Raw genomic sequence first — 25508 nt, 5'->3', positions numbered from 1 at the left:
TTATTATTATTATTATTATTATTATTATTATTATTATTGCTTTACTTTCTTTTTTCGTTTAAACATTGGAGCATCTTTAAAAAGTTTTCATTCAAAGTTTTCATTCCCACTCATTCCTGTCATTTTTAATCAGTGTTGGCCATTTTAAGATGTGTGGACTTCAACTCCCAGAATTCCCCAGCCAGAACTCCCAATTGAGGCAGGAGGGGGGAACAGTGGAATGATAATAACAGTAAGAATCCTAGAAGGGACCTTATTGGTGGATATTACCTTGATGTTGGAAGAATAGTTGATACCATCATGTTTGTAGGACATGCTTAACTGGGCATAACTAACTTTTAGTCCATTCAAAGCGAGGTCAGTTAGTTACTTTCCACACAGATCCTCTTCTCCTTCTCCATCAGTGTGATCAAATATATCCCACATGTCACAAAGCACTTTTGAAATCACCTTTATTTTTTATTTTGGCCATTGTAATTGTTAAGTCTCGTGCTGTTTTTGTAGTATTTGTATTGTTCCTTGTTTTTAAATGTTTAAGACAGTGGTTCTCAACCTGTGGGTCGGGACCCCATTTGGGGTCGAACGGCCATTTCACGGGGGTCGCCAAACAATGCAGTCCGCCATTTTTTCCCCTTTTCTTTGGCCACGCCCCTGGCACCCAGTGATGTATAAGTGGTTGGGGGTCACCACAACATGGGGAACTGTATTATGGGGTCGTGGCATTAGAAAGGTTGAGAACCACTGACTTAAAACAATTGTAAATCACCCAGAGTCCCAAGAAATCGAGCAGCATATAAATTTACATTTACAAACACACACAAACCCACACATACACACACACACAGCATTTTGCAAAAACAATTTGATTTAGCTTCCTCATCTACTGTTTTGCAGAAATAAAAGTATTGTATCAGACACTTCATAGCTCATTGCATCATCCAGGTTTTGAACGCTCACAGAGAGAGATTAGAGGGTTAGCTTTGCTACAAATAAAATATAGGTAGTCCTCAACTTATAACAGTTTGTTTAGTGACCATTCAAAGTTACAACGGCACTGAAAAATAAGACTATTTTTTTACAGTTACGACCTTTGCAGCATCCCCATGATCATGTGATCAAAATTCAGATGCTTGGCAACTGGTTCATATTTATGACGGTTGCAATGTCCCTGGGTCATGTGATCCCCTTTTGTGACCTGACAAGCAAAGTCAATGAGTGAAGCCAAATTCATTGAACAACCGATTTACTAACTTATCAACTGCAGCGGTTCACTCAACAACTGTGGCAAGAAAGGTCATAAAGTGGGGCAAAACTTACTTAACAAATGTCTCCCTTAACAATAGAAATTTTGGTTTCAGTTGTGGTCATAATTCGAGGACTACCTATGCATAACTATAATAAGGGGAATATGCAGTCCGCCTCTATGTTTATTGAGGGGATACTTTTTCGTTAGATTTACCTCAGGATCTCAAGGTGGCATACAAAATGCAACGTCTTTTTTTTTCCAGCACAACAACCTTGCAAAGTAGGTTGGGCTGAGAGAGGGTGGCCCATAATCAAACAGTGGCTTCTGGGGTTAGGGTGGATTAGAATTTGGATCATACCAGGATCAGCCCAGGCTCTTAATCATTACGCCATACACCAGCTCTCTGTGTCTTTTAACCTGCATATCATTTTAATTCCATGAGAAAAATATGTCTTAACGCAGCAATTTAAATCATGGGTTTCATTCCCAGCCCTGAAATAGTCACCCCAGAGAAGAAAAGGGAACCCCTCTCATTAATGACCAAGAAACCCCCTTGCAAAATTATGAGAAAACATTTGTCAAGGGATGGTTAAGAAAGTGATCTAGTAGATCAATCGATCAGAATAGAACTGGAAGGGAAGTCTTGTAGTCCTACCCCTTGCTCAGGCAGGAGACCCTATACAATTTGAGATAACTGGTTGTCCCATTCTTTTTTTTTTTTTTTTAAACATCCAGTGATGGAAATCGTTCCACTGATTAATTGCTCTCACCTTCAGGAAATTTCTCCTTAGTTCTAGATTATTCTCTCTTTGATTGGTTTCCATCCATTGTTTCTTCTCTTGCCTTCTGATGCTTTGGAAAATAAATTGACTCCCTCTTCTTTGTGGCAGCCCCTTAAATTCTGGAACATTGCGATCATGTTTAGTTTTTTCTCTAAACTAGCCATACCCAGTTCCTGCAACCTTCTTTTCTCTAGACTAGCCAAACCCAAATCCTGGAACTGTTCTTCATATGTTTTAGTCCCCAGGCTTTTAATCATTTTAGTTGTTCTTCTCTGCTCTTTTTCTGAAGGCTCAACATTTTTTTTTGTAGTGTGATGACCAAAACTGGATGCAGGATTCCAAGTGTGGTTTTACTAAGGTTTTATAAAGCAATGCTAGTATTTCAAGTGGTTTTGATTCTGTGCTTCTATTTATACATCTCATTTGATCAAATGATTTCATTTCTCTGTTCCTGTTTTTGTATACTCTCTTTAAAGGTCAAAGGGTTTTTACAGGACAAAGAAGCCTATTATATCCAGCAGTGTTTAGGGACTGACAATAATGAGACACAAAAACAGGAATAAAAATATTGCTCAGAGAAATCTGCAGTTTCAGTTTATTGCTAGGCTATTGCCCAAGACCACTAATAACAAAATAACAGAGTTGGAAGGGACCTTAGAGGTCTTCTAGTCCAACCCCCTGCTCAGGCAGAAAACCCTATACCATTTCAAATAAATGGTTGTCCAGTCTCTTAAAAGCCTCCAGTGTTGGAGCATCCACAACTTCTGGAGGCAAATCGTTCCAATGATTAATTGTTTTCACTGTCAGATAATTTTTCCTTAGTTCTAGGTTGCTTCTCTCCTTGACTCGTTTCCATCCAATGCTTCTTGTCCTGCTTTCAGGCACTTTGGAGAATAGCTTGGCTCCCTCTTCTTTGTAGCAATCCCTGAGATATTGGAACTGCTATCAATCACCCATAGTCCTAGTCCAGGGGTAGGCCACCTTGGCTCTTTTATGACTCATGGACTTCAACTCCCAGAATTTCTGAGTCAGCCATTCTGAGGGGAAAGGGAGAGGTTTCCAAGCTGAGCCATGCTGGCTCAGGAATTCTGGGAGTTGAAGTCCACGAGTCATAAAAGAGCCAAGGTGGCCTATCCCTGTCCTAGTCCATGTCACCCCAACACCCTTGGGAAGAGATTTCTGCATTTTCATTTCTGTTCTAATGTCAAGAAATTTCTCTGCTTCTCTCCTTGATTAGTTTCCATCCGTTGCTTCTTGTCCTGCTTTGGAGAATAGCTTGACCCCCTCTTCTTTGTAGCAGCCCTTCAAATACTGGAACCCTGTTATCATGTCCTCCCTAGTCCTTCTTTTCATTAAACTAGACATACCCAATTCCAGCAACCATTCTTCATGTCTTTTAGCCCCTCGTCATCTTTGTTGCCCTTTTCTGCACTCTTTCTAGAGTCTCAACATTTTTATGTTATGGTGACCAAACCTGGATGTGGTATTCCAGGTGTGGTCTTACCAAGGATTTATAGAATGGTATTGACAGTTCAGGTGATTTTGAATCTATCCCTCTATTAATACACTCCAGAACTATAGATCCTATAGATTCTGTAATTACAGCTAATCTTCAAGTTATGACCATAATAGAGCTTGACCATCAAGGTCATAACTTGGGATGGTAGTAAAACAGGTTGGGTTATGATTTTATGACCTTTTGTGTGGTAGTTAGGCAAATCAGTGGTTCTAAATAAATCAGTGGTTTTCTATGGCTGAAGTTTTGCTGAGAACCAGAAATAAATGCTGGTTTTTAACAAAATTGTCATAAAATATGGCTTATGTGACTGCAGGACGCTGCAAGCAGCTGTAAGTGCTTTCACATGACTGTGGGAGCGAATGTCAGAAGTTTGAATCTGGGTCATAAGTACCCCCAAAGGTAGGTCAGTCAGACTTTGAATGGTTGCTAAGCAACCAGTCATAAGTCAAGTACTACTCTCTAGTCTGGATGTGAAAAATAAAACAAAATTGTCACAATCTAATGATACAGACATGGGCATTTTTTAAAGAAATGTATAATTTGATGAGATTCTGTATATTATAGTCCCCTGCGGTGTTGCCTTGCCCAGCTACAAGGTATTTAATTCTTAAAACTAAGGTGATACTTAAGAGTTCCATAAAGTGGTTTTCTTTCCCTTCACACACACACACTTTATGGCTAATATTCCCAGCCTATATGATTTCAATTTAGAGGAGTAGCAAATGTGTGGACATAGTATGGTTCTGAATACCTCTCTTGATGTTTATAAGGCTTTCTGGTCCGTTTCCCACACATTCACACACACTTAAAATATTCTCTTTCTGGGAATTTGGTGGGTTCAATATCCTGAACCATCTGGATTAATAATATTGCTTCATTTGAGCCAGAAGGGTTCTTAAGAAAACAAGAATTAAGGATTTTCTCAGTCCAGTCTTAAAATAGGGAAAGGAGGCTAGGGCATAAATTACTAAAGTAAAATTCTTGTGGATTTTTTTGTGTTCTGTGTATTTTGTTCTTTCTTTTTTGTCTTGGACATACAGTATATTGAACAGAATACACAGGTAGCCCTCGACTTACAACAGTTCAATTAGTGACAGTTCGAAGTCACAATGGTCACTTTTTTCATGCTTATGTAGCATCTCCATGATCACAAGATTTACATTCAGATGCTTGACAGCTGACTCACATTTTTGACAGTTGCTGTGTTCCCGGAGTGGGTCAAAAATCACTTAACAAATTTCTCATTTAACAACATAAATTTTGGGGTCCGTTGTGATCATAAGTTGAGGACTACCTGCACGTGAGGGGCTGCTACATTTCTGTGTTTTTCTGACATTCATCAGTCTGTATTTTGTTAACTTGATCTTACGTTGGGGGAAAAATTGTGACAATGGTCTGATTTTTGCCTCCCACTGAATTTATTAACCAAGCTGCTTGTCTCTAAAGCTGCTTGGATCTCTGTCTGTAAAATGATTATTTTGTGATTGGCCATAACCACATGGAATTTTGTCAATTACTGATAATGCTCTCTCAGATTACGCCCTGGGATTGCCCATTCAGTCAAATTGTGAAAAAAATAAAACCCAAGTTGTGGATCTCAGTCTTAGTTTTTTAACCATTTGGAATACAAGTCTGCTAGATTTAAAAGAATGCCTTATCTTGAGGCTATAGTGCAGTGGTAGTGAACCTATGGCACGGGTGCCAGAGGCAGCACTCGGAGCCCTCTCTGTGGGCACACATGCCGCTGCCCTAGCCTTGCCTCCCCCCGCGACCCTCTCCTCACCAGCAGCCCCCCTGGAGGAAAGTTGCCCCCGAGCGTGGCCCACATGGAGCAGCGCAACCAAAGACATGGCAGCCAGGCAGCGTAGACAAGACTCTGCCCTCATACCCCATTGTGCACAGTTGATGCTGTGGGGTACGGGCAGAGGGCATGGCCACCATGGCACTGCTATGCTGCCTGGGCGATCTGCGGCGGGTCCTGGAGGCGGTGAGTTGTCCTGCGGGCAGGCGGGGTGGGGGCGGGGTGGGGCGGGGCAGTGGGTGGAGCAGGGGCGGGGCCATTTTTTGGTCACTCGGTCTCTAAAAGGTTCGCCATCACTGCTATAGTGGAAAGATTTTGCTCTTCTGTTTCAGATCTTTCCATCTTGTTTTCTCCAGGGATCTCTCATAATAGACAGAAATGCTGATTTGGGGAAAATGCAGGTAGTCCTTGACTTACGAACCACAGTTGAGCCCCATGAGACAGTTATTAAGTGAATTTTGCCCCATTTTATGATCTTTCTTGCCACAGTTGTTAAGTGCATCACTGCGGTTTATTAAGCTAGTCACACAGTTAAGTGAATCAGGCTTCCCCATTAACTTCGTTTGTCAGAAGGTTGCAAAAGGGGATTATGTGACCTGCAACCGTCACAAAGACGAGTCAGTTGCCAAGCATCCGCATTTTGATCATGTGACCATAGGAAGGCTGCAACAGTCATAAGTGTGAAAAACTGAAGTCCCTTTTTTCAGTGCTTTTGCAAATTCGAACAGTCACGAAATGAACTGTTATTAGTCGAGGACTACCTATATACCATTGAAATCCTTTCAGTCCATACAAAAGAAATGTGGTTCCAGGTATTTGTTTAACAAGCCATAAATAATTTAATTATGACTATATTGGTTTTCACCAATCGTTATGTTTAGCATGGACATTCCTAACATCTTGGAGGTGTTCCTTTTTTTCTTTTTTGTTTAGCCACCAGCTAAATATCTCTTGCCAGAAATGACAATATCTGATTACGGGAAGAAATGCGTGGTCATTGATCTTGATGAAACATTAGTGCATAGCTCCTTTAAGGTACGTATGCTGTTCAATATTTCTTTTAGCTTTTTGATAAGCACATAGAAGAACACAGGCATATCTTCTCATTAAATGTCCTTTCTGGATCCTAAAATGTCTTTGCTGTTATGGTAACCTCATTCATGGATGGCCATGATATTTAGTAGTTTATAGCTATATATATCCCTAAGATCACTTCAAAACATGTTGCTTTCCATTAATCAAATGAAACAAACGTTAACTAAGAATCCAGGCAATATGTGTGCATGTGTTAATTCCCGAGGAGGGCAGCAGTAACAGCTTTTGTTATGTGGAAAATTTGGATGTAGTTGTTGTTGTTAGTTGCGAAGTTGTGTCCGACCCATCGCGACCCCATGGGCAATGTTCCTCCAGGCCTTCCTATCCTCTACCATCTTCTGGAGTCCATTTAAGCTCACGTCTCCTGCTTCAGTGACTCCATCCAGCAACCTCATTCTCTGTTGTCCCATTCTTCTGTTGCCCTATATCTTTCCCAGCATCAGGCTCTTCTCCAGTGAGTCCTTGGATGTAGTACTTCATTCTATATAAAATATTACATGTATTTATTTCCTTATTTCCTAAAACATTTAATTACTGCCAGTTACAATTCTTATTGAAAAAATACTTTTCTTGAATTAATTTCTTTGTAATAGTGTAATATAACGTATGAATCTGATCAAGCAACAGTTGAGACAGAATTTAAATAAGTAAGAAAATAAATTTATTATATGGGATTAAATTAACTACAAATAGTTCTTGCCTATCAACAGTAATTGGGGTCAGAAATTCTGTCACTGTGAGGTGGTTGTAAAGTGCAATAGTTTTGTTAGGCAAATCCCACATGGTTATATCATCACAATCACTTAATTGCCATGACATTTGCAACTTCCTTCCCCATTGATTTTGTTTGTCAGAAGCTGGCAACGAAGGTCCGCAAATGGCAGTCACATGACCACATGACACAGCATTGTCGTAATTGTGCACCAGTTGCTAAGCATCTGAATTGCAATCATGTGACCTCGAGAACTACGACGGCCACAACTATGAGGACTGGTTGTCCTCATAGAGAAGAGAAGAGCAACAAAGATGATTGGGGGACTGGAAACTAAAACAAATGAAGAACATTTGCTGGAACTAGGTATAACTAGTCTAGTGAAGAGAAGGACCAGGGGTGACATGATAGCAGTCTTCCAATATTTGAGGGGATGCCACAAAGAAGAGGGGGGGGGTCAACCTATCTTCCAAAGCACCTGAAGGCAGGACAAGAAGCAATGGATGGAAACTAATCAAGGGGAAAAGCAACCTAGATATAAAGAGAAACTTCCTGACAGTGAGAACAATTAACCAGTGGAACAGTTTGCCTCCAGAAATTGTGGGTGCTCCATCACTGGAGGTTTCCAAGAAGAGATTGGGCAGCCACTGTTCTCAAATTGTATAGGGCAGGGATAGGCCACCTTGGCCCTTTTATGACTTGTGGACTTCAACTCCCAGAATTCCTGAGCCAGCATGGCTCAGCTTGGAAATCTCTCTATTTCTCCTCAGCATGGCTGGCTCAGGAATTCTGGGAATTGAAGTCCATAAAAGAGCCAAGGTGGCCTACCCCTAGTATAGGATCTCCTGCCTGAACAGAGAGTTGGACTACTAGAAAATGTGTAAACTCCCTTTCAACTCTGATATTCTATTATTATGTTAAGTCCCCCCTCATTCAATGCTGTTATAACTTTGAATGATCTCTAAATAAATGGATGTCAAACAAGGACTATATCTGTATTGCAGGATAATAAGTGGCCAAAATGCCACAAAGTTGTATATCATGGCTTATAAGCACATGAAAAACATTATGCCCCCACCCTTTAAATTTTCTGAATGTTTGCAAGTCTTTGGTAATGAGTATCATCACAGCTTCATGTATGTCCTACCGATAACATAATGGGAATCTTCATTTATAATAGATTAATCAAATGCCAGATATTTATTTTGGAAACAAAATCATCTAACTTATAATGTTCCAGTGTGAAAAAGGAATTGCTCCTCAATTCAGTTAAAGACATTACAGGTAATCCTCAGCTTACGACCACAATGGAGCCCCAGATTTCTGTTGCTAAGTGAGACATTTGTTAAGTGTCCCGTTTTACGACCTTTCTTGCCACTGTTTTTAGTGAATCACTGCAGTTGTTAAGTTAGTAACACGGCTGTTAAGTGCATCAGGCTTCCCTATTGACTTTGCTTGTCAGGAGCTTGCAAAAGGGGATTACATGATCCCCAGATTTTGCGACCGTCATAAGTATGAACCAGCAGCCAAGTGTCTGAATTTTGATCCTATGACTGGGGGGGGGGGTGCTACAATGGTCATAAGTGTAAAAAATGGACATAAGTCACTTTTTTTAGAGCCATTATAACTTTGAGCAGTCACTAAACAAACAGTTGTAAGAGAACTACCTGTATTAGGATAGGTCTGGCTCTCAATTTGGAAAAGTACAAAGCTTTCTAGTGAAGCTTTTAGGCAGGAGTCTTCAAACGTGGCAACTTTAAGACTTGTGGACTTCAACTCCCAGAATTCCTCGGCCAGTCAGGGCTGGCTGAGGAATTTTGGGAGTTGAAGTCCATAAGTCTTAAAATTGCCAAGTTTGAAGACCTTTGATCCAGATAGTCCTCGACTTTACACAGTTCATTTAGTGACTGTTCAGAGTTACAATGACACTCAAAAAGTGGCCTAGGACCGCTTTTCATAGTTACAACCTTTGCAGCATCATGTGATCAAAATTCAGATGCTCGGCAAATTAGTTCATTCATGCAGTGTCCCGGGGGGATCACGTGATCCCCTTTTGCGACCTTTGGACAAGCGATGTCAATGGGGAAGCCGGATTCACTAACAACTGGGTTACTATCAACTGCAGTGATTCATTTAACTGGGGCAAGAAATGGGGGCAAAACTCAAAAAAAAATGTTTCACTCAACAACTGAAATTTTGGGCTCAATTGTGGTTGTAAGTTGAGGACTACCTGTAATATGATCTTCTAGGAGGCCTCAAGCCTGATCAGATATAATTGCATCTCATGTTCCATTTAATCAAATCATTAGCATCTACTTTTTACTTAAAGTCTTCTTTGAGGTGAACTCACTTCTGGGTATTTTATGCAATCAGAATAGAGCTGGAAGGGACCTTGGAGGTCTTCTAGTCCAACCCTATGCTCAAGCAGCAGACCCTAGAGCTAGACCAGTGGTTCTCAACCTGTGGGTCACGACCTCATTTGGGGTCGAACGACCATTTCACGGGGGTTGCCAAACAAGGCTGTCCCCCATTTTTTCCCCCTTTTCTTTAGCTGTGCTACTCCCTCTTATTCTATTGGCTTTTGAAAGCCAATAGAATAGACTCTATTCAAGAATAGAATAGACTCTATTCAAGAATCTATTGGCTTTCAAAAGCCAATAGAATAGACTCTGTTGAATAGAGTCTAATTCTATTGGCTTTCAAAAGCCGATAGGAATTGTCCAGGCTGTCTCTGCCCTGCTGAGACCGGCAAAAGCCCCAGTCTGCAAACGATGCTGCAACAAAAGCTTCCCTCCCTGCTGAGCAACTACTAAAAGTAAGTAAAAGAGGGCCAGGGGTGGGAAGTGGGAGGCCAGGGAGTGCAGGGAGGGTTTCTGGCGTGCGTGGGGCCTGGCAGGTGCCTTACATGCCTTGGGCTGGGCCAGCTGGTGGCCCAGCCGGTGGTCGCCCTTCGCCGTCGCTGCTGCTTGCCGTGGCCGCCCAGGAGCGCCTGGGCCTGCCTGCCGCCACCCCGAACGGTTCCAGGTTGCCTCTCTCCTTGATTAGTTTCCATCCGTTGTTTCTTATCCTACCTTCAGGTGCTTTGGAGAATATGTTGACCCCCCTCCTCCTTGTGGCAGCCCCTCAAATACTATCATGTTCCCCCAGTCCTTCTTTTCACTAGACTAGCTAAACCCAAGTCCTGCAACCATTCTTCATATGTTTTAGTCTCCTGGCCTTTAATCATCTTAGTTGCTCTTCTTTGCACTTTTTCCAAACTCCTGTGGCTTTCTTGGAAACAATATAGAAATGGTTTGCCATTGTCTCCTTCCATTTTTTTTTAAGCTCCCCAGTCTAGCCTGCAGCCTGGAACCCCTTCGAAATCTCTCATTCCAGTTCCGATCAAACCCTGCATATTTTTTGAGCAATGCCAGCCTAGTAATGCAATCTGGTAGGAGGTCTTGATAATACATATATTAACTAAAGAGACGATATTGCAGCCTCCCCTAGTCACATGATCCTCATTTAATGACCTGCATGGTCCTCACCTAACAATAGCAACTAAGTTTAAAGTTTTAAATTTCAGGACATGAAATTGACTTTAAAAGGACCAGAACTATCGCCAAAACTGAACACTTTAATAACAGAATAATCAGAGAAGCCATCGAGATAGAAAAATGCCCACACAGCATGAATAAATGAGATGATACCTCCCGCTTACCAGCCATTTGGAAACCCGCCCTTATTGACAAACGAGTCCCTAAGACAAAGAATGACACCAGACCCACACTCACGAAAACCACACAGGATGTCACCACCACACATCCACGCAAAAAGAAAAACCCAAAGCCACACCGATGATGAGGCATGACCACAAACCAGAAGCCAGACCACAGCTGCATCATTAGCCACTTTAAACCCCTCCATACATGAAGCAAACTGACACCCACCATGAAGATGAGGCACGACCACGAACGCGAAGCCAAAAAATAGCAATGCAGCTCACCATTTTAAATCCCCCTGCAACTCAGACTAACCTGAGCACAACAAAGCCCCCGCCCAAACAGAACACTCCCCTATCCAATCAGAGCACAGCCAACCCCCCATCCAATCAGAGCACAGCCAAGCCCCTAACCAATCAGAACACACCTCCACCCAATCAGAACACAGCCAAGCTCCCACCCAATCAGTTCATACCCCCACTGGCAGTTAAAAGAAAGCAACAGCTACGATCACACATTGCTCCTAGAAGCACGAAGCTGAAAACACCAGCCTGAAGATGACAATTGGGACTTCGTCGAAACGTCGCCAAGACACTTCCAATTTTACACTGTTTAGCTATCCAAAGGGTTTTGCGGCTCCCAGTGTTTTGTTTTCGATGGGAAACAGGTCCAAGTGGCTCTTTGAGTGTTTTGGGTTGCCTACCCCTGGTCTGGGTAACGCACCCCAAGCAAGACTGTTTTGAAACAGCTTTAAAGCCTAGTCTTCCATAGAGCTGGCTATGGAATTTTGGGCCAATCAGCAGGAGACGGTGAGTTCTAGTCCTGCCTTAGGCATGAAAGCCAGAATATATTTAAGTAAGTAATATGTGTATTTTAGATATTATAACTCCTGTGCAGTGAAATAAAGGAAATTTGGGTTACCAGAAATTTAAATAGTATGGATATTAAAGGTTAAATTGGAATATTGTAATTAAAAATTAAAAATTAGGTAAAACTTAAAAACAGGATATGGATATGTATAAGCAAAGATAGATTGTTAAATGTTTTAACTGAGCTTGTCATGGTTAGAAATTTACTAGCTTAAATATGATATATTAAATGTTAAGGGAAATAGAGAAGGAATTTTTGATAATGCAGCCTGAGATGTGTACTAAAGACTTTGTTATTGAACTATTGACTACACAGTCACCACTCTGCTTTCCAAGCACTTAAATGTAAAACTGGAAAACCAATAAAATGTGTTATATACGAAAAAGGCAGGATACTACTAAATAAGTTAGAAACATTTCTTCAGATTTTGGATAGTGAAACAACAGGTCTGTGGGTAAAACCAATAAGAGAGCAGGGAATACTTTAGGTTTTCTTTTCTTCCACTTCCTAAGTTCTTACTTCTTAAGATAAGGAAAAATTTGAAAATGACATTCTTCTATTGAAGTGATGGCGAATCTTTTAGAGACGGAGTGCCCAAAACCCAACTCAAAACCCACTTATTTATCGCAAAGTGCCAGGGCCGCATCAACATTGTGGTGCCCTCAGGGGGGGGCATGGGGGCATGGCCCACGGAGTGGGCGTGGCCCACTAAGTGGGTGTGGCTGTGGTTGTCACGGCAAACTGGGTGGGCGTGACTGGGCTGGGCATGGCCACCTCGATGTTGCTCATAAGGGGGATGCCTGTGGGGGCCAGGCAGGGTTCGGGGAGATCCATGGAGTCTCTGGCAGATGGGGTGGTGGGCAGAAGATCCAGCATAGATGGGGGGAGGCACACAATCCTAGCTGGGACTGGGGGGCCATGGCGCCGATGGGGATCCGGCTTTCCCTGCTCAGGGTGGCCTTTGGCTTGCTGGGCGTTGGCCTGCTCTACCACTTCTACTTGAGCTTGCTAGCTGGCCACTTTGCCTCCTTTATGCTGGGTGGGGCTGCTGCTCCAGGCAGAGGCGGCCTAATGAACCTGCGCAAGCTGCTGGCAGCAGCGGCGCGCGTGCCCACAGAGGGGGCTCTGAGTGCCGCCTCTGGCACGCATGCCATAATTCACCACCACTGTCCTATTGTACTCTCAAATGTGTTGTGAACCATTCTTACTGCAGTTTGGTTCTATGCAAATACAGATAGTCCTTGACTTAAACCAGTTCGTTTAGTGACTCTTCTAAGTTACAAAGGCATTGAAAAATGTGACTTTTGACCGTTTTTCACATGTACAACCATTGCAGCATCCCCCTGGTCACGAGATACAAATTCAGACGCTTGGCAATTGGCTCATATTTATGACGGTCGCAGTGTCCCGGATATCATGTGATCCCCTTTTGCGACCTTCTGACAAGCAAAGTGAATGGGGGAGACCTGATTCACTTAACAACCGTGTGACTAACTTAGCAGCTGCAGTGATTCACTTAACAACTGTGTCAAGAAAATTCGCAAAAATGGAGCAGAACTCACTTAACAACTGTCTCGCTTAGCAACAGAAATATTGGGCTCAGTTGTGGTTGTAAGTCGAGGACTACTTGTACCAGCCTGGGAAATAAAGAAAAGACATTAACCATTAGCTCCTGTTGAACTGAAGGCTGGAGTCTTTCTCTTAATTCCATGATTTCTTATAGCAAAGATTCTGTTAGGAGTGTAACAGTTATGGGATATGCCTTTCTTCAGTTTATTCAGAGAAAGGGGGGAAAAAATTCCCTTCTGCTTGAGGGAAGATACAGCCTGCTCCAGCTTTTAATAACACCTTCTTTACTGTTTTTTTTTTTAAAAAAAGAGCATTTTGCTTAGGTATTATGACTATATTATAGAAATCTGCCAAATTCATCTTACCAAAATATTGGAATACATCTCCAAAATATGAACAGGATAATCCCAAACTCTTTGGTAAGTGTAAAAGGAGCTATCTCTGCCAGTCGTTAACCTGAAGTATGCAGATTAATACCTTGTGGGCCGTGTTATGATTTTGGTAAGTTTCTCTAGTGCAGGGGTAGGCAACCTTGTCTCTTTTATGACTCGTGGACCTCAACTCCCAGAATTCCTGAGCCAGCATGGCTCAGCTTGGAAACTCTCTCTTTCCCCTCAGCATGGCTGGCTCAGGAATTCTGGGAGTTGAAGTCCACGAGTCATAAAAGAACCAAGGTGGCCTAGCCCTGCTCTAGTCTAGACTCTGCAGACTAGAAATCATTCTTTTTTAAAGATCATTTTGTTTTCATTTTTCTAGCCAATTAGCAATGCTGATTTCATTGTTCCAGTTGAAATTGATGGAACTATACATCAGGTAAGAAGTACTATTTGCATTTTTATATGGGGTTGGTGAATTGCTTTGCGCCTGTCTAGAAATTGCCTAGGTTAGCTTGGCAAAGAATGAAGTTTTGGAGTTGACAGACAAGTTAAAATGAGTAAGTTTTCGGGATGGCAAGAGTTTCACCTTGAAAGCTATTTCAGTTCAAATGGCTGAACTGTCAGTAGAATTGTAAAAGGGGTGGCTTAAACCAGTAACAGTGATTGTTTCAACTCAAAAGGATATTTTGCTGCCTCATCTTGTTGTCATAATCTTATTCAGATGAGGGTATATAAAACTATGATAAACTCTGAATAGTTGTACATGATTTTAGTAAGCGATGATGTTTTGCATTTAATTCTCTTTTTCTAAAGGACAGCATTCTTGGTATGTCTTTCCAGGATAGGCTATGACCGGGTTCAAGTAATCCAGGATAGGCTGTGTGCATTCTTAGTGGCCTATCCTTGAGTACTTGCACTGGGATGTAGCCACAATGCAATAAAGAAGATGCTGGGAAGTCCAAGTCTACATGTCTTCTTCTCACTTTTCCAAAAAAGAAGGCCTGCAGCTAAAGATCTCAAGAGTGGAGTGGGATGGGATGGGATAGAATAGAATAGAACAGAACAGAACAGAACAGAATAGAACAGGGATAGGCAACCTGGGCTCTTTTATGACTTGAGGACTTCAACTCCCAGAATTCCATGCTGAGGGAAAAGGGAGAGGTTTCCAAGCTGAGCCATGCTGGCTCAGGAATTCTGGGAGTTGAAGTCCACAAGTCATAAAAGAGCCAAGGTTGAGGACCCCTGATATAGAATATAGAGAATGGGATGGGATAGAATAGAATAGAATAGAATAGAATAGAATAGAATAGAATAGAATAGAATAGAATAGAATAGAATAGAATAGAAGCTGGAAGGGATCTTGGAGGTCTTCTAGTCCAGCCCCCTGCTCAAGCAGGAGAACCTATACCATCTGAGACAACTGACTGTCTAGCTTCTTCTTAAAAATCTCCAGTGATGTAGCGCCCACAATTTCTGGGGGCAAGCTGTTCCACTGGTTAATTGTCCTCACAGTTAGGAAGTTTCTCCTTAATTCCAGGTTGCTTCTCTCCTTGATCAGTTTCCAACCGTTGTTTCTTGTCCTTCCCTCTGGTGCTTTGGAGAATAATGTGACCCCCTCTTCCTTGTGGCAGCCCCTCAAATACTGGAATACTGATATCATGTCACCCCTGTTTCTTCCTTTCTTTAGACTAGCCAAACCCAAGTCCTGCAGAGTAGATTACCTCCAATTCAGAAAGTCAATTAAACACATCCAAAACTAAACTACGGGTTGACACAATACCTATAATGTTTGTCTCTCTCTTCTGTTGTGCCTCTGTCTTAAGTCAGAACAGGTAGTCCTTGACTTACAGGCATTTGTTTAGTGACCGTTTGAAGTTATAACAGCACTGAAAGATGTGACATATGACCTTTTTCATACTTAGAAGACTGTTGCAGCGTCCCCACAGTTACCTGATCAAAATTCAGGCACTTCACAACTGATGTGTTTAGGATAGCTGCAGCGTCCCAGGTTCATGTGATCACCATTTGTAATCTTCCCAACCAGCTTCCAACAGGCGAACTCAATGTGGGAAGCTGAATGTGCTAAATGACATAGGATTCAGCTTAACAACTGTTCCCAAAAAAGTAGGAACAAAATGGGGCAAAAGTCACTTAACAACTGCGTTGCTTAATAACAAAAATTTTGGGCTCAATTGAGATTGTAAGTTGAGGACTTCCTGTATTTATTTCCATATTCAATAATTATGTAAGAGGAATAACATTTCTTGAGTTAGCACGGATACGTTTTATTGCATTAACTGTAATTATTTGCTGAAGTATTTTAGCTACACTCCTAACAATAGCTTTAATAGTAAAAGCTATGAAAATCCATTCACAGATCTGGGATTTTGCTATTTTGAAAATGAAACAAAATGAAATAGGAGTTCCTTTTCACTTTCAGAACAAAATCTTCCTCTTTTGGGAGGCTGGAAAAAGAGAGCATTGAACCCATTCATTCCCTTTGCAGAGGAATAAAATTTCTTTGAGTTAGTGGATTAATAATTCTTTAATTTTAAAATTACGTCCTTTTAAGTTTATACTTGTCTTGCCTGAAGCATCTCGCTGATTCATACAGGAACAAAACCCACTAGCTAGATAAGGATCCAGCGGGACTTCACTTTGCCTCCCGTATTTATCGAAATATAAATTGATCCTCCAGGATCATGAACTTCAGCTGTCTCTGCGCATTCTTGAACCTCAGTGGCTGCCTTCTTTCTTTACCTTCAGGTTTATGTATTAAAACGGCCGCACGTGGACAAATTTCTTCAGAGAATGGGAGACCTCTATGAATGTGTGCTATTCACAGCCAGCCTAGCAAAAGTAAGTCGTGTCTCTTATTCTCACAATCTTATCAATTGGCGTGCCTCTTATTCTCACAATTTTGCTTCATTTCAGGACTACAAAGTTGGACACAGCACCCTCAGTAGGATTAATTTTGTAATATTGGCCTAGCTGAAAGGTAGGCAATCTTGGCTCTTTTATCACTCATGGACTTCAACTCCCAGAATTCCTGAGCCAGCCTGGCTCAGCTTGGAAACTCTTCTTTTCCCCTCAGCATGGCTGGCTTAGGAATTCTGGGAGTTGAAGTCCATGAGTCATAAAAGAGCCAAGGTTGCCTAGCCCTGGTCCAACATTTCTGAAGAAACGGGCATTTGGTGAACATTTAACAATTCAGTTTTCTTCCTTTATCCAAATCTACAAGGAAAGTTGGGTCTGTGTTTTTTTTGTGGTTTTTTTTTTTTTTGGCATGTCATATCAAATAAGGAGAAAATAATTATCTTCATCTTCATTTCCCTCCCACCCCTTTTTTTCTTCTGCTTTCTTTATCTGGCAACGTGTACTTTTGTCTGCTAATGTGTGGGTAAGTGTTTCCATGGTAACAGTATCACATATGGGCTCGTCTCACGTAGCCTTCCTGGATTGCTCCTGATGCCCAATATGGGAGTCTTTTTTTAGTTACCATGGTTATGTGAGGGTAGAGAGAAAAATAGCTTATTATATAATGTACTATCCTAAAACTGGGACAAATTAAGCAGATCCGCTGCATGGTTGGGTCAATTTGTGGGCAATTATTAGTATTCAAGCAGGTCAAAACGTACACAGCAAACTCCCCCCCAGAATAATAATAATAATGCAAATTCTGCTGACTTTATCTGTGTTTGTGGACTTGGGATGTTCCTAACCCGGAAAGAAGGGAACCAATACTTCATTGTACCCTTGAATTAGAAGTCGTAGTGCTTATAGTGAACTGCACCATAAATGTTTGATCTTGTGGTCTTTCCAGTGTTGTCTCCACCTCTGATAGCAGTAAAGATCAATCTGCTTTTGTAGAGGATAGGATCATTATTGTGCAAGCTTGATGGCAGTGGAGAAATTGGGAAGGTTCGGGGTGTGTCTGTATTAACCAGTGGAATAGAATATTCTCACAAATAAGTTGACCAGTGGCTCTTGTTTGCAAGAGAGGCTTCCGTGCAAGGCTGCTTCGTCAAAATTATTCCTATTCTGGATAAAAAAAAATACAAGCAAAGCTATACCTGTATCCATTTGCATAATAAGTCAACAGCTAGGCAAAGCACCTGTGCAGGCATCCAGAGATCACTTTCTGAACAGCTGCAAGAAACTTTGCAGAATGCCTTTTTTACAAATCTCTTGTCTAGATATGATATCAGTGTGTTCAATTCACACCAGGAGTGTTGCGGGCAGAGAACCCGGGTTCAAGTATTTCAAGCAGCAACAAAACCCCAAGCTTTGGCATTAAAGCAGCTTTAATATTCTTCCAAAAGGTTCAGCAGGCTTCCTTTTCTAGTTCTTCAGAAGGAAGACTAAAAAAAATCAAGACAAGTTCATTAGCCTGGCTGTCAAAAAATAACCAGGCTTGCAGACACTTTATAATCAATTCAATAATCCTTGGCTCTCAGCAATTGTATTTTTCAAAAGTATCTAGAACAGTGGTTTTCAACCTTTTTAATGCTGCGGCCCCCAACCGGTCGTAAGTCAAGGACTACTCAACTGGTGCAGCACCGTTTGCAGAATGGGACTTTTGGTGGGCTCAGCAGGGCAGAGGCAGCTTGGACAATTCCTATTGGCTTTTGAAAGCCAATAGAATTAGACTCTATTCAAGAGAGTCTATTCTATTGGCTTTCAAAAGCCAATAGAATAAAAGGGAGTAGCACAGCCAAGGAAAAGGGGAAAAAAATGGCGGACTGCGTTGTTTGGCGACCCCTGTGAAATGGTCGTTCGACCCCAAATGGGGTCCCGACCCACAGGTTGAGAACCACTGATCTAGAAGTAACTTTCGTGCTCAAAGAACACTAAATAACTCTGATCAAACATTTTATCTGAGAAGGTTTGTGAGATACAGTGAGATGCCTTATGCAGAAGTCAACTGCTTTGTTAACTTAGTTGTTTTCTTGTTCTAAAGCAGGGGGTCTTCAAACTTGGCCCTTTGATGACTTGTGGACTTCAACTCCCAGAATTCCTCAGCCAGTGTGCCTGGGAGTTGAAGTCCACAAGTCATAAAAGGGCCAAGTTTGGAGACCCCTGTTCTAAAGCCAGAGGAAGTCTTTCCTTATCAATTGACAGTTCTGCTGATTAAACACTGAATCTCCTGATGCCCAGTCCTAGCCGTACCACATGTTGTCCTTCAGAAAAAAAATATTGTGGAAAATTTTCCTAATCCTATATCTCTTGAAAAACTATAGGCCTGCTTATTCTGTTTAATAATTTACACAGGTAGTCCTTGACTTACAAGTGTTCATTTAACAACTGTTCAGAGTTATAGTGGCACTAAAAAAAAAAAAGTGACTTAGGGAGCATCCCAACAGTCACTTGATAAAAATTTGGGTGCTTGGCAACCAGCATTTATTTAGGATACTTGTAATATTCTGGATTCCTCTGATCGCCATTTGCAATTTTCCCAGCTGGCTTCTGACAAAAATAAAGATCAATGGCGAAGAGAAGCTTGATTCTCTTAATGGCCACGTGATTCACTTAACAAGTGCAATGGTTCACTTAACAGTCGTGGCACAAAAGGTCATAAAATTGAGCATGGATTCATTTAACAACCATTTTGCTTAGCTACGGAAATTCTGGTCATACGTCAAGGACTACCTGTATCTATAGTCAACAACAGCTGTTAGTAGAAAGCCAATCTTTTATATTTTAAATCTCTTTCATAATCAAATGTGCAGCTTATGGAGCTGGCCCTGCATAATAAACCTTAAATCAGGGGTTCCCAACTGGGGGTGCGAGACGATATTCCAGGGGGTGCGAAAACCTGGGTTTTCAAAATTATAGTGTATATACATAATTCATGGCCATTATTTTGAACTTTTGTAAGGGGTGTGAGAATATATCAGAAGCGTTTTAGGGGTGCAGGGTATAGAAAAGGTTGGGAGCCATTGCCTTAAATATATTATCGACACAGAGATTTTAATGATATGGCTTCGTGCTAACAGTCCACAATTTTGCTGTTTGCAGTCCTCTGAAACTCTTCATTTTACTCTGAATCATAAAACTCTTCTTAAACAGCCAAAAGTTTATGGCAGAAATTGAGATTACTTAATCCTCAATTTATTGGAGTCTCTTTTAGCACTTAGTCTCAGGGAGAGCTCTTACCCTAAGCTCGAACCATTTCCACCAGACAAAAAAGAACCATTTAAGCCAATGTCTGCAAGCATTTTTTATTTCTAGAAGTCTTATAATACATCCTAGGATAGCACTTAGCCACGTTGTCATCATGATTTTATCTTTATTTCTCCTCTTTGTTGGGGCTTATTTAGTATTTGTATTAAAAGTACATTTAGTATTCATAGGGAGAGAAATATTCTCCATTTCTTAACCGTAACCCCTTCTCTTTTATAAAAAAAATATATACAAAGTATGCAGATCCGGTGGCAGATTTGTTGGATCGTTGGGGTGTGTTTAAGGCTCGACTCTTCCGGGAATCCTGTGTTTTCCACAGAGGAAATTATGTGAAAGATCTTAGCCGGCTTGGACGAGAATTGAGCAAAGTCATCATTGTAGACAATTCTCCTGCATCTTACATCTTCCACCCTGAAAATGCAGTAAGTAGCTTTGCTCTCAATTTTGTTGTTGTTCATTTGCTAAGTTGTGTTCGAGTCTTTGCAACCCCACGGACCATAGCATGCCAAGCCATCCTGTTCTCCACTGTCTTCACATTAACCTGTGAAGCGTTAGTACCACTTTACAATGCCTTGGTAAGGCCACACCTGGAATACTGCATCCCGTTTTGGTCACCATGATGTGAAAAAGATGTTGAGACTCTAGAAAGAATATAGAGAAGAGCAACAAAGATGATTAGGGGACTGGAGGCTAAAACATATAAGGAATGGTTGCTGGAATTGGGTATGTCTAGTTTAATGAAGAGAAGGACGAGGGGGGACATGATAGCAGTCTTTCAATATCTCAGGGGCTGCCCCAAAGAAGAGGGAGTCAAGCTATTCTCCAAAGCCCCTGAAGGCAGGACAAGAAGCAACGGATGGAAACTAATCAAGGAGAGAAGCAACCTAGAACTAAGGAGAAACTTCCTGACAGTTAGAACAATGAACCAGTGGAACAACCTGCCTCCAGAAGTGGTGAATGCTCCAACACTGGAAGTTTTTAAAAACAGATTGGACAACCATTTGTCTGAAATGGTATGGGGTCTCCTGCCTGAGCAGGGGGTTGGACTAGAAGACCTCCAAGGTCCCTTCCAACTCTGCTATCCTGTTATTCTGTCTCCTGGAGTTTTCCCAGATTTGTATTCCTTGTGTCGATGACACTATTTAACTGTCTCATCCTTTGCCATCCCCTTCTCCTTCTACCTTCCATCTTTCCCAACATCAGGGTCTTCTCCGAGGAGTCCCCACTTCTCATTTGGTGGCCAAACTATTTGGGCTTCAGCTTCAGGATCTGTCCTTCCAAAAGACAGTCAGGGTTGATTTCCTTTAGGATTGGCAGATTGGATTTCCTTGCACTCCAAGAGACTCTCGAGAGTCTTCTTCAACTGTGATTGCAATATATGGAAGTATTTTTGCCCTTGGACTTGTCTAGAGAGATATTTGTTGACTTTTTTATTTATTTATTCTTTTTTTTTTTTTTAAAGAGGGAATAGGCTTCAGTGTGATAGTTTAGTAAGAAATTTGGGAACCTGCCATTAGGGAATTATCAGTCTCTGTTCATTTACCAAAGAAACCATGAATTAAATTAAATTAAATTAAATTAAATTCATGAATTAAAGAAGAGAGCCTTCTGTGCTGTTGCCTCCACCCTGTGGAACAGGGGTAGTCAACCTTGGCTCTTTTATGACTCGTGGACTTCAACTCCCAGAATTCCTGAGCCAGCTAAGCTGGCTCAGGAATTCTGGGAGTTGAAGTCCACGAGTCATAAAAGAGCCAAGGTTGACTACCCCTGCGTGGAACATTCTCCCACTGGAGGTTAGATGAAGCCCCATTCTCCAGGCCTTCTGGAAAGCTGTAAAAACATGGCTTGGCTACCTTGTTAGGGGCCTGCAGGCGAGCACACGGCTCTAGGCCTGGCTATCGCCCTGAAAGTCCCCTTCCTTTTTAATTAACACATTTATTTTTAATTTATCCCTTCCTTTTTAAATTTTGTACACTCTTTTTATATTCTAGTATTTTATTTGTACGCCGCACAGAGTCCTTCTGTGATAGAGAGGGGTGGTTTCAAAGTTTAATAAAATAAAGCCTCAAGTGCCAAATTATGCATGAGAAAATCCAGTGTGGCTTGGTAGAGTCCCACCCTGAAAGAGGAAGCTCTCTAGAAAAGGACAAAAATAAGATAATTAATGATGTTACCTAGTTGGATAATGAAACCTCTGCAAGCAAACAATCCAACTGAGCGAGATGGCCAGTTTCGTCTGTGGTTAAGGCATCAGGTTACAAAGCAGAAGATGGCGAGTTCTAGTTCTGCTATCAGCATGAAAGTTGGCTAGGTAACTGGGCCAATCACCAGGAGAATCTGAGTTTTAGTTCCGCCTCAGACACGAAAGCCAGGTGAATGACGGGACCAATCACCAGGAGAATCTGAGTTTTAGTCCCGCCTCAGACACGAAAGCCAGGTGAATGACGGGGCCAATCACCAGGAGAATCTGAGTTTTAGTCCCGCCTTAGGCATGAAAGCCAGCTGGGTGATTGTGGGCCAGGTCCTCTCTCTCAGCCCAACCCACCTTTTTAATAATAATAATAAAGTTAGAAGGGACCTTGGAGGTCATCAAGTCCAACCCCCTGCTCAGGCAGGAAACCCTATACCATTTCAGACAAATGGCTGTCCAGTCTCTTCTTAAAAAGTTCCAGTGTTGGAGCATTCACCGCTTCTGGAGGCAGGTTGTTCCTCTGGTTAATTGTTCTAACTGTCAGGAAGTTTCTCCTTAGTTCTAGGTTGCTTCTCTCCTTGGTTAGTTTCACAGGGTGGTTTTTGTGATAAAACTGGGAGGAAGAAGATGTACTGGATATGTGTGCCACCTTGAGTTATTTGTAAAAATAATAAAGATGGGATAGAAATAAATGAATAAAATACAAAGCGATCTACTTGAATAAATGCAAATGGACCCCTTGACTTTGCCTGGAACTTCATGACTGGAGCTACTGTGTGTGAGAGACTTTCTGCTTGCCTTCTTATACATTTTGTCCTTGACATACAACCACAATTGAGTCTAGGTTTTCTACTGTTAAACAGTTGTTAAGTGAGTTTTACCCATTTTTATCACCTTTCTTGCCATAGGCGTTCAGTGAACTACTGCAGTTGTTAAGTTAGTAGCACGGTTGTTAAGTGAATCTGGCTTTCCTCGTTGACTCTGCTTTTCATAAGGTCACAAAAGGGGGTCCCATGACCCCAGGACCTTGTAGCTGCCATAAATAGGAGCCAGTTGCCAAGCGCTTGAATTTTAACCACGGGGATGCTGCAACGGTCGTAAGTGCAAAAAACAAGTCATAAGTCACTTTTTTTCAGTGCGGTTGTAACTCCCAACAGCCACTAAATGAATGGCTGTAAGTCCAGGACTCCCCATACCATGTTCAGATGGGCTTGTGTCAGTCAATCAGTCTTTTCCTAGGGCAGGGGTAGGCCACCTTGCCTCTTTTATGACTCATGGACTTCAACTCCCAGAATTCCTGAGCCAGCCATGCTGAGGGGAAAGGGAGAGGTTTCCAAGCTGAGCCATGCTGGCTCAGGAATTCTGGGAGTTGAAGTCCACGAGTCATAAAAGAGCCAAGGTTGCCTATCCCCAGCATATGGAGTTCCTCGAAGGTCCAAGTAACCTACAATTGCAGGATCGTTATTTTATGAATAATAATATTAGATATTGGAGTTGTTTCTTTTGTTTCTTTCTTTCAGGTGCCTGTTCAGTCCTGGTTTGATGACATGACAGACACAGAATTGTTAGACCTTATTCCTTTCTTCGAAGGATTGAGTCAAGAGGAGGAAGTCTACACAATGCTCCATAAGCTGTGCAACAGGTAGCCTTTTGAACGCCAGTCCTTGTTGCTTTACCGCAACCCGCTGAAGCATCTCACAGAGGCTGCTCTGGATGTTTCTGATCTTCCTCTGCCAGGAAAGATAATCCTGACTCAGTGGTTCTAAATCATGGGACTGACTCTAAGGTGACCAGAACTACTTTTTAAAACAAAAAAATCAAGAAAGAGAAGATAAAGAAATAGAAGCTATTTTGAATGGGGCTTTTAACGCATTTCATAAACAGACGCGTTTTACAGATTCTGCTTTTTTTCTTAAAACATGCCAAAAAAAAAGAATAAAAAAAAAAAAGAAAGCTTGGTATTAACTTCAAACAGTCCCCCCCTTCCCAACTCATCCTGCTATGCAGAGTGTTTTTCCCACCCCACCCTGCTTCTTAGAGCAGTTGACCTGACTCTGAACTTAATTTCTTCCAGGATGAAGTGCCTTTTTGAATGTTGTTTTAAGATTTAAAAAAAAAATCACTTTTGTATAAGGGGTATTTCCAAAATCTTTTAGTCTTGTATTGTTTAAATGCTTGAAAAAAAAAAAGACAAAGAAGAGTTGGGAGACTTTTTATAGAGCAACGTATAAACTATGGAATCAAAGGAGAAATTGGGGAAAGCTTGTGGATTCCGCTCTCCAAGTTACTATCCTTAAAAAACAACTACAACAACAACCAATGGCTATATTTTGTACCACATTTGAAGCTGCGTACCAATAGGTAGAAGTAAATGGGATAATATCCAGAGTGGAGATGCAATTCCCTTGCTGATTTGGGTAACGTTTTGCACTTAGATTAGGGCATTTCTGCATTTTATTTTATTTTTTTAAATTGTGGCATTCAGCAAAATGGAATGGGAAACGCCCATCCTATGCCAGTCCTTGTTCCTTTTAAGAAGAGTCTTTGATTGTGTTTGCTAACGCACAACTGCCTGGTGTTTTCTGATGTCAGGGATAACAGAGAGAGAAAGCATAGAAGACAATGAGTGTATTTATTAAGTGTGAGATATTTATAGTGAGCTGTTTCAAACGATGGGCTAAAGTCTGGGGGGGGGGGGAGAAGAAGTTTCTTTCCATAATCCTCCTTCTTTCAATGGCCCTTGTGCAAGACGCTTCCCTTTATTATTATTTTTTAAAGCTGTGCCCTGTGTTTTGTTTTTTCTGTTAACTGCTGCTCACCAAATGGAACTGAACCTTGGCTGTTAATACTGTTCCTTGCCGCTGTGCCTGTGCTACTGGAATTTCAAAAGACCTTTACATACTTATTTTCTGGCCAATGTAGTCACGTGTCAATCAGTTAATTTTTTTTTTTTTAATTTACCATCAGCGTTTCCACGGTGGAATTTTTCTTCCCTTCATGCTTCTTCCATTTTTTTTAAAAAAAAAAGAAAGAAAAGAAAAATAGGGATGTTGTTTCTATGCTTTAATTCTATGATGGAACATTTGATTTTTTTTTTTCCTTAGAAACGTTCTAATCTGATCTAGGGTTGGTGCGTGGAGATCCTTAGAACTGGACATCATTTAGGGAAAATTGGGTTATCCGAGTAAAAAGCTTTTAGTGTTTTTATTTGGTATGTGCTTATTCCTTAGTATAGAACAAGGTTTGATTTTTCTCCAAAAAAACCACAAACCTGTTAAGTACATTGGACTGAGACAGGGGTAGGCCACCTTGGCTCTTTTATGACTCGTGGACTTCAACTTCCAGAATTCCTCAGCCACCATGGCTCAGCTTGGAAACCTCTCCCTTTCCATGGCTGGCTCAGGAATTCTGGGAGTTGAAGTCCACGAGTCATAAAAGAACCAAGGTTGCCTACCCCTGGAC

At 41.5% G+C, this 25508-nt stretch overlaps 1 protein-coding gene across 1 annotated transcript in view; it reads left to right on the top strand.

Annotated features, from left to right (window-relative positions):
- The window catches only part of CTDSPL (CTD small phosphatase like), a 79396-nt gene extending 55132 nt beyond the window's left edge, over positions 1-24264 (top strand). Inside the window, exons 4-8 of the mRNA XM_039355304.1 lie at positions 6282-6383; positions 14052-14108; positions 16439-16531; positions 20092-20277; positions 23567-24264. Of these exons, the coding sequence (XP_039211238.1) occupies positions 6282-6383; positions 14052-14108; positions 16439-16531; positions 20092-20277; positions 23567-23692 (564 nt within the window). The 3' untranslated portion in view covers positions 23693-24264. The remainder of the gene's footprint in view (positions 1-6281; positions 6384-14051; positions 14109-16438; positions 16532-20091; positions 20278-23566) is intronic.
- The last annotated feature ends 1244 nt before the right edge of the window (positions 24265-25508 follow it).

Source organism: Crotalus tigris, unplaced genomic scaffold (genome assembly GCF_016545835.1).
Source record: "Crotalus tigris isolate CLP2741 ecotype Arizona unplaced genomic scaffold, ASM1654583v1 scf7180000018658.101047, whole genome shotgun sequence".
Classification (NCBI taxonomy): Eukaryota; Metazoa; Chordata; class Lepidosauria; order Squamata; family Viperidae; genus Crotalus; species Crotalus tigris.
The sequence above is the reverse complement of the archived record's forward strand: the minus strand, read 5'-3'. Positions and strand labels throughout refer to the sequence as shown.